The 16,748-nt window shown below is 35.8% G+C and overlaps 1 protein-coding gene across 2 annotated transcripts in view; it reads right to left on the reverse strand.

The window, feature by feature from the left end:
* The window catches only part of Pik3ca (phosphatidylinositol-4,5-bisphosphate 3-kinase catalytic subunit alpha), a 68,511-nt gene that overhangs the window by 27,486 nt on the left and 24,277 nt on the right, over positions 1-16,748 (reverse strand). For both annotated transcript variants that reach the window (XM_048347081.1, XM_048347082.1), the window contains 3 exons: positions 3,998-4,425; positions 2,720-2,929; positions 673-923 (listed from right to left, as the gene is read on the reverse strand). In XM_048347081.1, coding sequence (XP_048203038.1) covers positions 673-923; positions 2,720-2,929; positions 3,998-4,349 — 813 coding nt within the window. In that variant the 5' untranslated portion in view covers positions 4,350-4,425. The remainder of the gene's footprint in view (positions 1-672; positions 924-2,719; positions 2,930-3,997; positions 4,426-16,748) is intronic.

Below are 16,748 nucleotides of genomic sequence, written 5' to 3' on the forward strand. Positions count from 1 at the left end.
ACAGGGTCTGAGCAGTGACCCTTTTGTGCCCCTCAAGGCTGGTGCTTTACCACTTGAACCACACTTCCCTTCTGTTTTTTGGCTGATGAACTGGAGATAAATATCTCATGGACTTTCCTGCCAACGCAGGCCTTGAAGGAAACTCAGGTATCAGTCTCCTGATCAGTTAGTATACTAATATAAACCACCAGCCCCATATCATGTCTTAGGAGAAAATAAAAACCACAAAATACTCCATATTTATGTTATTGTAGCTCTGCATATATGCAACCTCCATATTGCTATTACTGTAACTGGCAACATTTTTAGACTTAATTATTACAGCATGAAAATACACTTGAATATATGGTTTCCCAATATTACTTAATTTTTAAAAAGCTGTCCTAAAAATACAGGCAACAGTTCTTGTGTGGTTACTTTTAAATTTAAAATTAGTATTTGGGGGGAGGGGAAGAGGATAGTGAGGTGGTAATAACCTCTCTCTCTCACACACACACACACATACACACACACACTATAAAAGGATACAGGATGGAGAAGAGAAATGAGAACATAGTGTATTTATTCAAAGTTCATTGTGTACATGTTTGGAAACATCATAATGAAACTCCTTCATACTACAAATATATGCTAATTCAAAAAATAAAAATATTCTTGAAATGTATTACTCACCTTGTACTGACTCAGTGGGTACTTTTCTAGGAAGTATTCATCACAGCCACACACTTTTAAAATATACTTGCCCTGATATTCTAAAACACAGAGTTTTAGTTGTTCTGAGGACAGCAACATACTTCGAGTTTTTTTCCGGATTGCTTCAGCAATCACTTGTTCAGGTACACAGTCATGGTTGATTTTCAGAGTATACTTCTGCTTGTCATTATTTGGAGAAACTATTACCCAAATCACTACTATTATTTGTCCTATAACAGAAAAATATTAGATGTAATCATCCTTTATACATCATTCATCAAGAGATCTTCAAGAAGTATGTACTACCCATTACTCTAGCCATAATTATAAATGACTTATAGTCAATCTAATTAAATGTAAGTATTTATTGTCTGGTAGAAAAACTTTGCATAATTGATAAGATTAAGATCAAATAAGCCAGTCCTCTTCTGAATGCAGTGTAAAACTGCAAGATTTCCATGAAATGAACAATGTTCATTGTAGTCTAAAATTTGTTAAATGTTTGTACATGTTGGAAATTTTTCATAGTGAGTAAAGTAAAAAGAACATTCCATTTAAAAATGTTTCCTAAAATGAATTTTTAAATCTTATATTGAACTACTTTAAGAGAAAAAGAAATAAGATGTTTTAGATGATTATAACCAAATTATAACTTTAATAACTTGAGATATTCTATCTGTTCAAATTGAAAGCTTCACTTTGTCACATTGAGAAAATACAAGCTGGTTGCTAGTAGTTCACATTTACAATCATACCCACTTGGGATGCTTAGATCAGTGGGATTTCAGTGTGAGGTCAGCATGATCTCAACAAAGTCCATCTCTTAGGAAAGTCTTAAGAGACCCTATCTCAAATGAAAGCTGGACATGGTGGTATGAACCTCTCATCCTAGCCATATGGGAGGCTGAGGAAGGGAGGGATTATGGTTCTAGGGCAACCTAGGCAAAAAAGTCTTTCTTTTTTTTTTTGGCCAGTCCTGGACCTTGGGACTCATGGCTTGAGCACTGTCCCTGGCTTCCTTTTGCTCACTCTGCCACTTGAACCACAGCGCCACTTCTGGCCGTTTTCTGTATATGTGGTGCTGGGGAATTGAACCCAGGTCCTGATGTATACGAGGCAAGCTCTCTTGCCACTAGGCCATATCCCCAGCCCAGCAAAAAAGTCTTCTAGACTCCATATCAGAGAAAGTTAAGTGTGGTGTGGTGGTATATGACTGTCATCCAGTTATGAAATGACACCAAAATAGGAAGGTTGCAGCTCAGGGATGTGCTCAGGCTACAAGACTTTATGGCACATATAAACAGCAGAAAAAGATAGCTGGAGTTTGCTCAGCCGTAGAGCACCTCAGTTCAAACCCAAGACTGTCCAAAACAATAAATAAACAAACAAACTAGAAAAGTACAGATAGGTTATCTGACGCAGTGATACTTACCTGCGAGTCAAAAGTATATATACTTTTCTTCGTTTTATTCTAGATATTGGTACAGTAAATGTCGCATATTCCTCTAATATCATTCATTATGATCAAACTTAAATACTGCACTAAAGAAAGCTCACGTATAAATAACAAGAATGCATTTTCCCGATTCTTCCAAATTTTCATAAAATGTTTCTATTCATACTTTATGTATTTAATTCTATGGTGCTGGAGAATCGAACTGTGGGCCTGGCATATGACCATAAACAGTTGATCACTGAGCTACATTCCAAAGACCTCAGTTTTATTTTTTTTTAAGACAACCAGTTCTAGTTCCAAAGGCACAGTGAGTTTCAAACTTAAATTCTTGTTTTTTTGAGATAAAAATTCAGCCAGGGATCAGCATTCTATGTACACAATTCATTCAGTCATAAAGATTTATTGTGCACATGATGTACACTAAGCAATTATATTTTGTCACTTTAAGCAGCCTTTGCCTTCACTTCAAGGAGGTTATCAATCTAGGAAAATAATCCTGAAAAAAAAAATAGGTCACAGGCAGAATAATTCACTATAGTAATGATTCCAGTAGCGTAAGAATGTTCTTACCTTTATCTAATTTATTATATATGTGCTTTGGCAATTCTGGTGAAGATTCCACATTTGGGGGATAAACATACATTGCTCTACTGTGAGGTGAATTGAGATCTCTGAGATCCACAGCTTCTTTACAAACATTCAGAATGTTTCTTCGGAAGTCCTGTACTTCCGGGTCTTTAACCATATCAAATTCACACACTGGCATGCCAATAACAAAACCTTAAAAAATATTGCATGAAGAATAGAGCATGTTACTAAGGTCATGGTATGAACATGTTTCTTTTCTTTTCTTTCCTTTCCCTTCCTTCCTTCCTTCCTTCCTTCCTTCCTTCCTTCCTTCCTTCCTTCGAAGAATAGAGCATGTTACTAAGGTCATGGTATGAACATGTTTCCCCTCCCTCCCTCCCTCCCTACCTCCCTCCCTTCCTCCCATGGTATGAACATGTTTCCCCTCCCTCCCTCCCTCTCTCTCTCCCTCCCTTCCTTCCTTCCTTTGGCCAGTCCTGGGACTTGAAATCAGGGCCTGGGCACTGTCCCTGAGCTTCTTTTGCTTAAGGCTAGCACTCTACCACTTGAGCCCCAGCACCACTTCTGGATATTTCTGCTTGTGTGGTACTGAGGAATCGATCCTAGAGCTACATGCATGCTAGGCAAGCACTCTACCAGTAAGCCGTATTCCCAGCCCTGGACATGTTTGTTACAAACAGAAAAGTGTACAGATTTACAAAAGCACAAAAGCATTAAGATGTTTTTCTAAGGTAAGTAAACCTTAGATGCATACATATAGTAAGAGTTGATAAGGTCCCATTTTTTCAAATTTAACAAATAAACTTCTCATATATACCAATATACTGATTCTATGGTCAATTATTTATTTACAGAACAACAAAACCAGGGTATAACAAGTCAAAGCCCTATAAATCATATTTCTAATAAAATACTTATAGAATATAAAAATATTAAAGAGTCATAGTTCCGTCAAAATACTTTAAATTTATAAAGAATTTTTTTTTACCAATCAGAATCACTTTTTGTTTTGGTCAGTTGTGGGACTTGAACTCTGGGCCTGGGCACTGTCCCAGAGCTCTTCAGCTCAAAGCTAGCACTCTACCAGTTGAGACATAGCGCCACTTCCAAATACTTTTTTGAGAAAGTTATTTGTAATTGTAAAAGTATGGGTTCAAATAAAATGTTTTAGTAATTAGACAAGAGGCAAGATTTCAAATTATTTGCACTTTAGAATGGGAAGAGAACATAAATTTAATTTAGCTGAAAACTGTATCATACCGATTTCTCGATTGAGGATCTTTTCTTCACGATTGCCTACTGGTTCAATTACTTTTAAAAAGGGTTGGAAAAGCCGAAGGTCACAAAGTCTTCTTGTTTCATCAAAAAATTCTTCCCTTTCTGCTTCTTGAGTAACACTTACAAAAATGTAAGAAGATTCATCTTGAAGAAGTTGATGGAGAGGGTATTTTCTTGCTTCCTTAAATAGTTCATGCTTTATAGTTACTAATGTAGCCTCACGGAGGCATTCTAAAGTCACTATCATTCCATTGGGTAGTAAACATTCTACTAGGATTCTTGGGGGCATCAAATGGATGCCCCACAGTTCACCTGATGATGGTCGTGGAGGCATTGTTCTGATACTTTGCAAGTTTTACATATGGAACTACTTTAATGAATTAGACATATGGCTATTCCAACGCAGTAACCTAAAAGAAAAAGAAAAACATCTATTAAAAAGAAGCAAATACAGAAAAATGCATCAGAAAAATATCACACTGCTAAATGCAAAAGTTCATTTTATGCACTGAACTTCATGTCACTGCATTTATTCAACTTCAACTCCTCTTCAATACTTTGAGACTGTTGTTCTAAGGTAGGGTATAAATAGTCCATCTCAGCTGATGATTTCAGTGGATCATATCTGTAATCATAGCTACTCAGACAGCTGAGATCTCTCCGGAGGATCACTATTCACAGCCAACTTGGGCAAAAAAATTCCCAAGACTTCATTTCCAATAACCAAAAAAAAGGAGTACTGAAGGCTTGAATCAAGTTATAAAGTGCCAACTTAGAAAGCATGAGGCCTTGAGTTCAAATTCCAGTATCATGAAAACAAAAAAAGCTTCAGCAGTTTGTAAAAACTACATATATTTAGATTTTAATACATCATTTAAGAAACATCTGAATAGACATCTGAAGACACGAGAAAAATTTAAAAAGCAAGTTTAATTTGAACCAAACATATATCACATTCTTCATTCTGTTATTTTATAGAGCAACAGAATTTGGACTAGAAAAATATCTCTAAGGTCATAGGACCACTGATCTTATTTTAAGATACATAAAGTTGGGTCTGGAAAAGTTAAATCCTTTTCCTGTTTCACCTTTTAATACCAAATTGCAATCCCCAGATAAAATGATTCAGTTTTCATTTCCTTCTTAGATCAATCTTCGTAAGTCCCTCTTTTTCTAATAGCAATGAGCAGGTGAAATTGACTCTTATATAGGTTATTTGTTAATTATAATGCATTTTAAATAATAACGACAAATTTAGAACATTGCAAATATTTGCTCAAATACCATTCTTAAACAACATTGAGGGATTTTTGAAGGATACTATCAAAACCTACAAAATACAAGTTTATCTCTTGTTGATTATATTTTCTTTTATTCAGTAAGCTAAACTGCAAAGTAAAGTGAAAGGCACCAAAAGATAATAAAAGTAAAAAAGAAAGTTAAGCTAGAGAAACTGAACAAAAAGGCCACATGACTTACTATATTTGTTTATAGTCTACCATGTATTATAGATAACAACATACTTATAAAGGTGCAAGGCTGGGCTGGTAATATGGCCTAGTGGCACGAGTGCTTGCCTCGTATACATGAAGCCCTAGGTTCAATTCCCCAGCACCACATATACAGAAAATGATCAGAAGTGGTGCTGTGGCTCAAGCTGGCAGAGTGCTAACCTTGAGCAAAAAGAAGCCAGGATAGTGCTCAGGCTCTGAGTCCAAAGCCCAGGACTGGCAAAAAAAAAAAAAAAAAAAGGTCCAAGGGTGTTTTCCCCAGACCTATGTTGGGCATTGGTTATGTAGTGAAGAATGTGATTGACTGAGATTGGGGTTTAAGATGGATAAGGAGTGACATCACCTACAGATATTTCTGTATTCAAATAAACTAGGGTAATATAGAAGAAAAGAAAACATTTTAGATTCATTTGACCTACCAAAATTGAACTAAAAGCATGTAAACCACTTAAAAATACATAGAGAGCAATGAATTTGAATCAGTAATAATAGTCTCCCAACAAAGAAAAGCCGATTCACTATCAAATGTCATCAGACCCTCAAAGATGGACTATCATCAATATTCCTTAAGCTTTTCCATGTATCAGAAAGGGAAAGAATACAGCAAAACTCATCTTATAAAGATAAAGCTAATATTTATACTCATAACCAGATATGGAAAGAGAATTACAGAGTAATCCCTTTGGCAGACATGCAAAATTTGTAAATAAAATATTTGCAGACTGAATTCAGCAACACACTAAGCAATGGCCTGTGGCAAAATTCAACATCTTTTATGACAAATCATCTGAAGAAACTAAAAAAAGAAGAAATATATCTCAACACAATCAAGGCTACATATGTCAAATACATAGTGAACCTTACTGTAATGGGCAAAATTAAGGGTGACAAGTCTTCCTACCAGTCTTCCCTGAGTCCTTGAATAAGGATTCAAGATAGTACTGTGATTCCTAGCCAGAAAAATAAACAAGAGAAAGAAATAAAAGGGATTAAAATAAGAAGGAAATGGTTAAATTATCCATGTTGGCAGATGATTGTATATTTTAAAGATCCTAACAATTATATTCTACCTTCTAGATCCAATAAGCTTTTGGTAACATACAAGGATACAAAATTCAACATACGAAGTTCAGTATTTTCTCAGGATACCAACAAGGAACATACAGAGAAAGAAATAATTAAAACATCTTTATTTGCAGTAAGTAGTCTCAGAAAATGGAAATACCAAGGTATAAACTTAATTAGGGAGGTGAAAGAACTCTCTAATGAAAACTATACGATACTAAAGAATGAAACTGAAGGAGCACCAGAAGATGGAAAGACCTCCTATGCAGATTATGAGATCAATTAATATGACAATGGCTTACTACCAAATCAATATATAGTTTCAATGCAATGCCTATGAAAGTCCTAATGTCATTCTTTGCCTAAACAGAAAAATCAATCCAAAATTTTATGTGAAAACATAAAGTACTTCTAATAGTTAAAGTAATTCTGAGTATTAAGAGAAATGCTGGAGGTATTATAATACAGGACTTCCAATTATACTACAGGACCATAATAAGAAAAACAGCATGGCCGTGAAATATAAACAGACACAAAGATCAATGGAAGAAAATAGAAGACCTAAATGAAACCACACAGCCATTTGATCTCTGACAAATGAGCCAAAAATATACACTGAAGAAAAAACAACTTCTTTACCCCATGGTGCTGGAAAAACTGATTATTTACATGTAGAAAACTGAAACTTAACCTTTATTTTTCACCCCATAGCAAAATCAACTCCAAATGGATCAAGATTTTTAATGCAAGATAAAAAAAATTGAAACTACTAGAGATAAGCATACAGAAAATTCTGGAAGATACATGGAAACATCTTTCCAAATATCTTTCCACATATCTCCTGGTATGTCTCCAAGAAACAGAAGAAAAAATTGCATGAAATTAAGCTCAAGTACATCAAATGACACAATTATAAGAATCAAAAGACAACCAACAGAATGGAAAAATCTTCATTAGCTGTATCCAGAATATATAAAGAGCTCAAAAGTTAAAAGAGAACTAATAATTCAATTAATACATGGACAAATGAATAGATGGCTGTCAGAAGTACAAATACCTTGGCAATTGGGAAATGCAAATCAAAGTTACATTTAAATTCCAATCAGAATTATTACAATTTTAAAAAGCAACAATAAATGCTGGCAAAGATATGGCACCTTCATACACTGTTGGTAATGGGAATATAAAGCAGTATACCCACTATGGAAGAAGGTTCCTCAAAAATCTAGAAGTACATCTACACAATACCTTTGCTTAAACTACTCTTTGGTATTTATCCAAAGGAGGATAAATCAGTATACATAGGTATGCACTGTTTCTAATAGCCAAGGAGCAGTCAAGATGCCCAACAACAGTACGATAAAGAAATATGGTGTGTTTATGCCTTGGAGTAGCTATAAAACAAAGTAAATTTACATCATTTGTCATAAAGTAGATTAAAACTGAAGATCATCATGTTGAGCAAGATAAGCCAAGGTAGGGGCTGGGGATATGGCCTAGTGACAAGAGTGCTTGCCTCGTATACATGAGGCCCTGGGTTCAATTCCCCAGCACCACATATACAGAAAATGGCCAAAAGTGGCGCTGTGGCTCAAGTGGCAGAGTGCTAGCACTGAGCAAAAAGAAGCCAGGCACAGTGCTCAGGCCCTGAGTCCAAGCCCAGGACTGGCAAAAAAAAAAGATAAGCCAAGGTCAAAAAGTCAAGTATTATTACATGGTTTTGTAGAATCTAAACCAAAAATAATGATGGTGGTGGTGGTGGTGGTGATGATGATGTTGATGAAGGTAGCAATAATACACGTAAAAGGGAGGCTATCTGTGGGGGATCAGGAAAGGTTGGAGGAGGAAAAGGAAAGGATCCTGAGAAGTACAAGGTTGTATGTGTGTGTGTGTGTGTGTGTAAAGACAGCATTAATGAAATCCACTAAACGTTGGAAAAGTGGAAAGAAAGAAGGCACATGGAAGTATATATACACGTATGTATGTATGTATGTATGTATGTATGTATGTATGTATGTATGTATGTATATGCACACATACTTTTTTGTTTGTTTGTTTGCCAGTCCTGGGCTTGGACTCAAGGCCTGAGCACTGCCCCTGGCTTCTTTTTGCTCAAGACTACTTGAGCCACAGCACCTTTTCTGGCCTTTTCTATATATGTGGTGCTGAGGAATTGAACCCAGGGCTTCATGTATACCAGGCAAGCACTCTTGCCATTAGGCCATATTCCCAACCGACATACATGGAAATATAAAAGAGGGTACAAGATGAAATTTTCCAACTGAAGTATTTTTGTACTTACAAAAGAACTTATTTGAAAAACAAAAAAGATTATAAATAATAATAATTTTTTAAATAATATTTTAGGCTACTTAAAGTTACAGAATGAAAAATGTACTTAATTTTCTATACATACAAATAAGACAGCAGGCCTGTTTTCTTACAAGACAATATAAATTCAATTTACTCTTTGATGAGTGGCACCTGTACAACTATATTCTCACAAAAAACATATCAAGGGAGCTGGGAATATGGCCTAGTGGCAAGAGTGCTTGCCTCGCATACATAAAGCCTTGGGTTCAATTCCTCAGCACCACATATATAGAAAATGGCCAGAAGTGGCGCTGTGGCTCAAGTGGCAGAGTGCTAGCCTTGAGCAAAAAGAAGCCAGGGACAGTGCTCAGGCCCTGAGTTCGAGGCCCAGGACTGTCAAAACAAAACAAAACAAAACAAAAAATACATATCAAGGCTATTTGTGATTATGAGCAGTGATTCTTCTGGCCCTAAAGTTAAGGGACCCCAGGTTAGATGTACTTCTAAAAATTATTCCCTAATCCCATGTTTTTTAGTAGTGAATCTTAACAGAGGCCAGGCAAACAGATCATTGTAGCATTTCTTCCCATTCCTGACCAACATCTAAGCAACATGAACATGTATACAAGATTTTATAATACTCTATAACTAAAGGCCAACAGACCAAATGATAATGTAAGGGGTTCTGCCATATAGGACTGTAAGAGCATGAAATATGACAGAAACCTTGCTAACCAAAGATTTTGTTTCTTTCTTCATTCTGGTCATAAAATTGCTGATCAAGATGCATTATATTTATAAAATGCTTTGTGAAATCGCACCTCCTTTGTACAATTATATAAAGTTTTCTTTTTTTTTTTTGCCAGTCCTGGGGCTTGGACTCAGGGCCTGAGCACTGTCCCTGGCTTCTTTTTGCTCAAGGCTAGCACTCGGCCACTTGAGCCACCATGCCACTTCCGGCTTTTTCTGTTTATGTGGTGCTGAGGAATCGAACCCAGGGCTTCATGCATGCATGCAAGGCAAGCACTCTACCACTAAGCCACATTCCCAGCCCCTATAAAGGTAATGTTTAATTACTAGTAAAAGGCAGGCACTGGTGACTCATGACTGTAATCTTAGCTACTTAGGAGGCTGAAATCGGAGGATCATGGTTCAAACCCAGCCTGGGTAGCAAAAGCCATGAGACCAATTAACCAACAAAAAATTAGAAGTGGTGCTGTGGCTCAAAGTGGTAGAGTGCTAGCCTTAAGCAAAAGAGCCCAAGGAGAGCACCCAGGTCCTGAGTTCAAGTCCCATGACCACCACCAACAACAAAAAATTACTAGTAAAAACTACTATGTTTTGGCACAGTATTAAAAACTTTCTTGGAAGGGAAGGACTGGCATTTATCTGTTTGTAAGAGTTCGATCTTTACTAGCAGTCCAAGTAGAGTAGATAGTGCTACTTAAAAATGAGTCAACATTTCTGTATTAACATATTCTGTATTATTAGCAATAGAGTAGAAAAAAAAAGAATCTCAGACTCTCCATTGTCACTTGTCTGTTAATTCATTAAGCAATCTAATTATTTTGAACATCTAAATGTATTCTTTCAGTGCAGGAAGACAACATCTCGAAAGCTGAGTTTTTAATCCCTGAATTGAAAATGTTGCTCTATTGCTGTATTTCATCATTTAAGGAATCAGTGTCCAAAATATGACCCACAGATCAAATCTACCTTACTACTGCTTTTGTAAATAAACTTATGTCTGCCTACATACACACATGCAACATATAGAGAGCCATATTTACTTGGAGCAAGAGTCTCACAGTCTTTCCTGCCCAGGCTGTGTTCGAGTGGCGATCCTCAGATCTGTCTCCTGAGTACTTAGGATTATAGACATGAGCCACTGGCACCTGAACTTTTGATCCTACCTCCTCTGCTACTTGACTTCTTGGAGTACATATCTGGGCAACCCATCCCTGGTGCCAACTGAAGAATTTTCTAAATATATACAGGTTATGATATCATACTCAACCCTATCTCTATAACCATAATCCTACACTTTAAATCTAAATTTTCTGGAACAAGAAAAAAATAAAAAGAAAACAAATATCAATTTTAAGCCAGTAAGTGAAAATCTTCAGTAAAGTGTCTCAAAAATCAATTCATTAGATAATTTCAAATATCACATGTGATTTGGAATGTTTTGAAATACTTCTAAAGTTACCTCTAGAATTGTCACTCTTCTTCTCCTTCCTTTCATCATTCTGCTTTCTCTATCTTTCTCTATCTCAAGCATTCGATAGCCATCAGAATTTCCCCCATCTCTCTATACCTTCAATTACTTCAACTATAATTAAAGCAAGGTATTCTGCTTTTCCTCTTTACCATCACCAGTGTGCTCTTTTGCTAATACTGATCTCAAAAACTGCAATCACAATTTAGTACAATATTCTAAACTTTATATTACCAACACCTAGAAAACTATTATTTGGGTGTAGATTATGAATCTACATGAGCACAAAGTAAAATGGCATTAGTCTTTCGGTCTTTAGAAGTACATTATGTTTAAAAACATAAATATTATACGCATTAAAAATGACAGCTATTTTGAAAGCATATATCTGCAAATTTAGGACTACAGAGGCTAACTCAATTGGTAGCATAGTCCCCTCAAATAACTAAAACAGGTAGCTTGTGTTTACTAGAACCTCATGTTTCACAAATACAGAAGGTACTTAAGATATTTTTTGAATAATTTTAATGGATTTAAAAAACTCAGGGCTGGGGATATAGCCTAGTGGCAAGAGTGCCTGCCTCGGTATACCCGAGGCCCTAGGTTCGATTCCCCAGCACCACATATACAGAAAACGGCCAGAAGCGGCGCTGTGGCTCAAGTGGCAGAGTGCTAGCCTTGAGCGGGAAGAAGCCAGGGACAGTGCTTAGGCCCTGAGTCCAAGGCCCAGGACTGGCCAAAAAAAACAACAACTCATGTTTCTGATTCTTTTTGTTATGTTTCCATGTCATAACCAGACATCAGCAGAAAAAAATAGTATTTAGCGTATTGGCTACCTCTACACTTAGTAGAAATAGTAATTATTTATTATTTTATGTTTTACATAAATGTATATAATTATTTTTAAATGTATTACATAATACATTTATATTATTTCATATTTATAACTGTTATTTTAATTACAAAATAGATCTTAAGTTTAGTTTGACTTAGAGCACAAGAACAAAAACATCCACCTTTGTTTCTTATAAAAGTGATAAAAAAGTGATTAAAAGCTGAGTTTAATGGAAAAAAAATGAGTGTACTAGTTGAGATTATTTTAAATATTTCTAGCTAATAATTCCTTTTCTTAAATGTACCAAAGCCTCTTACAGTTATTCTATTTGGCCAAATATACATATTTATTAAAATTATCTGCACCCATGTTTGTCTTCTTACTGGGCTATGGACGTTTCCAGGTGAAGTATGGAAGAAGGCACTATAAACTTGGAGAATTTAACTAAAACTAAACTTGAAAAAAATGTACCAAAGTCTTGAAGAAAGAGATTACAAAAGGAATACCAAGAAAGAAATGGATGAAGATATACCTTACAAAGGAAAATAGAAAGTACTCAGAGACAAAACAGATTTGAGGAATCAGAAGCAAACTTTTATATTTCACTGCAGTGGGGACTTGTGGGAAGCAAGTGTCCCTTAGAACCATTTTCTGAGCCCCAGTCAGGGCCTCTAAGGTTCACTTCTTCTCAGAGTCACTAAGCATTGCTGGAATGAGTCCAAAGGAACAGCTGCACCATATATGAGCTCTGGAAGGATGCACATTATCCATTCCTTCCAAAGTGTTGTCCTGCACTGACCTTTAGAAGCTAACCATAAGAAAAAAGACTAAACTGATGCATTTCTCTAATATAAGAATTACAGGTAGGCTTAGGGAGAGTCTATGATAATTTTTTAAATGACAATTAAGACTTAAGGTTAGCTAAGTAGTATCTATAGCAATGTATACTTTACCTTACGAACAAGGTGGGTTAAAAATTCTAATGTGAATAGCAGAATCAAGTAAAGAAACACAGACAAATTACAGTTTAATAAATACTTGATATTAAATTATTAGATAGATCACGAACTAAAGTCATAATAAATCTTGAAATGTACTGTCATTAATTTTCTCAATTTGTTCTTTAAAAATTCAAGATTTACAGGCTGAGGGTGTAGCCCAGATAGCCCAATGGCAGAGCACTTGGCTAGCATTCGTGAAGGTATTGGATCAATCTCTCATAGGTAAAAAAATAAAAATTTTGAAAATCAAAATTTATAGACATAAGAAAGTTAATTTTTTTAAACATAAGTGCGAAAGGAGACTAAACATTAATCAAGGGAGGTTAGAGGTAAGACTACAAAAAAGGCAAATGTCATTAAGCAATGTAGCAAATATGAGGTTATTTCATAGTATCAAGTATTTTAATTGGACACAAATGGCTTCAATGTAATAAGACTTTCCTAATAAATACTTCTTTTCTCATTTGCCTAAGACAGTCAAGGTGAATTTCAGCTTCCCATAAAACAAAGGGAGGGTGAACAGAAACAAATGACAAATCAGACAAGTCTAGTAATCCCATTTACAGTTTCAGAACAAGATGACAGTATTTAGGAAATTATGGTTTCAAAATACAACATCTGAAAAATGAATAAACTTCAAATGTAAAAACATTGTTTTCTAGCAAAGTGTTTTTATATGATTCCACTTTATTAACTGGCCAATCTTGAGTAACAGTATATGATATAGGAGCCGTTTGTAGAATCAGAGTATCTCTTAAGAAAAAGCAGAAATAACCAATCACTGACATCAGCGTGGATATATTTTGGGGGATTTTCAGTGGAGAGAAGTGGTATTTGAACTCAGAGCTTCACACTTCATGGCTAGTTCTTCTACCACTTGAGTCATGCCTCCAGCCCTTTTTATCCTGCTTCTAGCCCTTTTTGTTATGGTAATTTCGGATGTTAGATCTTGCCTTTTCTGTGCACACACTATCACATTCAGCTCTTTCTACTGGGGAGGGAGGGTGGGGAGTGTCTCGTGAACTTCTGCCCTGGCAGGTAGAGAATCACTATCTTCTCAGCTATTGGCTGAGATGTTGTCTAGGGAACTTTTTGCCAGAGATGGTCTGCATAATCCTTGCCTTGTGAGTAGCAAGTAGCTAGAATTTTAAGTGTGAGCTACCAGCACCCAGACAGCTTTGATATCTTGAAGACATCTATACCACTAAATAATCAAGAAAAAAATGTGTTGGAAACTTTTAGATATTCTAAAACTATGATATTAGTATATAGTAGCAAGAAAAATAGCGTACATTAACCTAGTCTTGTTCTGAACTAAGTGCTCAATCCTAGTATTTGTGCATTAATGGTAGTACGCCTTAGTTTCACTGATGCTAGGGAGAACACTGAAAAATTTAAGACTTCTCCAGTAAGGGCAGGCCTTACCTTTTATGTTTCTCTTTTTAGCTTCTATCTCCCTTGGTGGAACTGAGCTTGCTCCCTTGGTTAGTGCTCTAACAGATGAGACAGGCATCCAGCCCTATTTTGCTTTTTTGCTTTTTTTTTTTTTTAAGTCACACAGACTTTCCACCCAGGCTGGCTTCAAACCATTATCCTCCAAATCTCAGCCTCCTGAATAGCCAGAATTACAGCTGGTATTGAAACTAGTTCCCTAATCCCTCTATCAAAAATGATGACCTATTCCCTTGTGTCACATGATGAAGGACATAATTTAATCACTACTGGGACTCATCTTCTACTAACTACCAAAAAAGCTGGAAATGGAACTATGACTCAAGTGGTAGAGTACTGATCTTGAGAAAAGGAAAAAAGTAAAAAGCAAAAAGTCAAGGACAGTTCCCAGGACCCCCCTCCCACACCCACCCACCCACCACCACCACCACCACCACCACCTTATTTTGATTGATATTACTTTAGGGTAAATTGGGTTCTTTCACATTTTTGCAATCAACAGTGTATTTCTATTTATCGAAAATGTTCAGTGTTCCTCAGTAATTTTTCTATTACCCCCCAAAAAATTCCCTCTAGAATTAATATTTTTTACCTGCATGCAATCTGCCATCATAGATTAGTTTGGATGATATTTAACTTCATGTAAATTGTATCACACAGTGTACCCTTTCTTGTGCCTGGCTACTTTTGCTTAAATTTTTTTTTATATATTCATGTTCTTATTTTGTGGTGTTAGGGGTCCTACATATGCTTTTAATTCATTAGTAGTTCTTTTTAACCACTAGGTAGTATTCTAAAATATACAACTCACTGTTGAATGTATGGGCTGTTTTGTCTAGCTTGGTGAGCATTTCAAAATTATTGCTTTTAGTGGCTATATTTTTGTTGAAAAATACTTTGGGAGGGAAATGATGGGTTGTAAGACATGCAGAAAAAGAGTTAACATTCTTCAAACTAATGTTTGTCTTTGAAAAAGTTTGTTTCCAAAGTTGGCCTAAAGTTGGTGTTTAGAAAGCTCAATCTTGTATATTGGCTTATAATGGTTCACTCTAATCAACTTTTAATGGTTCACTCTGCCTAAACTGTACATAACAATTATATGGTTTATTCTTTTTTTTAATATGGTTTATTCTTAATATCTGTTTTCCTTCTAGGAATCTGGAATTTGGTTTTATGTAAGGTACAGTTGTGATTAACCCACAGTACAATACTTGGAAACTAAATCTCTAGTAAACTTGCCACTGTCACACTATATGCTGAGCTGCATTGAAAAATTCTAGAAAACTATCAAACCTATGGACAGTGTTGGAAATGTCCCAACATATACAATAAATGTTATATTTAACTATATAGTTCTCCAAAGGATTTATAATTTCACATTCCTACTAATAAATCAGAGCTCCAGTTGAGCTATATACTCACACCTATTTAGTGGTATCAGTGTTTTTATTTTAGCTTTCCTAGTGGATATTTCATTGTAATAGTTTGCTATATTTTTGTTTGGTTGCTGTTGATGCTGTGAATTAAAAGGCGTTCCACATGAATATATGCTTTTATTCAGGTACATTTCCAGGACTTACTGTGGTTTTACTTTGTATTTACTAGTGACTAATAATGTTAGAAATATTTTCCTGTACTTACTGTTCATTTGCATTTGTTCTGTGAAAAATCTGAGTTGTCTTCCCATTTTTACATTATATAATCCATGTTTTTCTTTTATTGTTGTACTGACCTTTTAACTTTTGTCTTGTATGTAAGTTTAACTGATTTGGAGAGGAGAAAGGGAAGCAAAGAAATGATGGGACAAAGGATGAACTAATTCCACAATGATATTTACTAGACACTATCGTGGAAATGAACTATACAACTTGGGTGGAGAGGGTTGTCAGGAGAGAAAAAAACTGGGAGAAAACAAGGAGGGGGGTGACACTGTTTAAAAAAGAAACATACTCAATACCTGACGTATATAACTGTAACCCCTCTGTACATCACCTTTATAATAAAATTTTTGGTTCCCTTCTTATTAATTTAAAAATATCAGTCAGGGCTGGGAATATGGCCTAGTGGCAAGAGTGCTTGCCTCCTACACATGAAGCTCTCGGTTCGATTCCCCAGCACCACATATATGGAAAATGGCCAGAAGGGGCGCTGTGGCTCAAGTGGCAGAGTGCTAGCCTTGAGTGGGAAGAAGCCAGGGATGGTGCTCAGGCCCTGAGTCCAAGGCCCAGGACTGACCCCCCCCCCCAAAAAAAAAAATATATATATATATATATATATATATATATATCAGTCATATGTCCTGTAATCCCAGCATTAAAAACTAAGACAAGAGAACTGT

This window comes from Perognathus longimembris, chromosome 5 (assembly GCF_023159225.1).
Source record: "Perognathus longimembris pacificus isolate PPM17 chromosome 5, ASM2315922v1, whole genome shotgun sequence".
Lineage (NCBI taxonomy): Eukaryota > Metazoa > Chordata > Mammalia > Rodentia > Heteromyidae > Perognathus > Perognathus longimembris.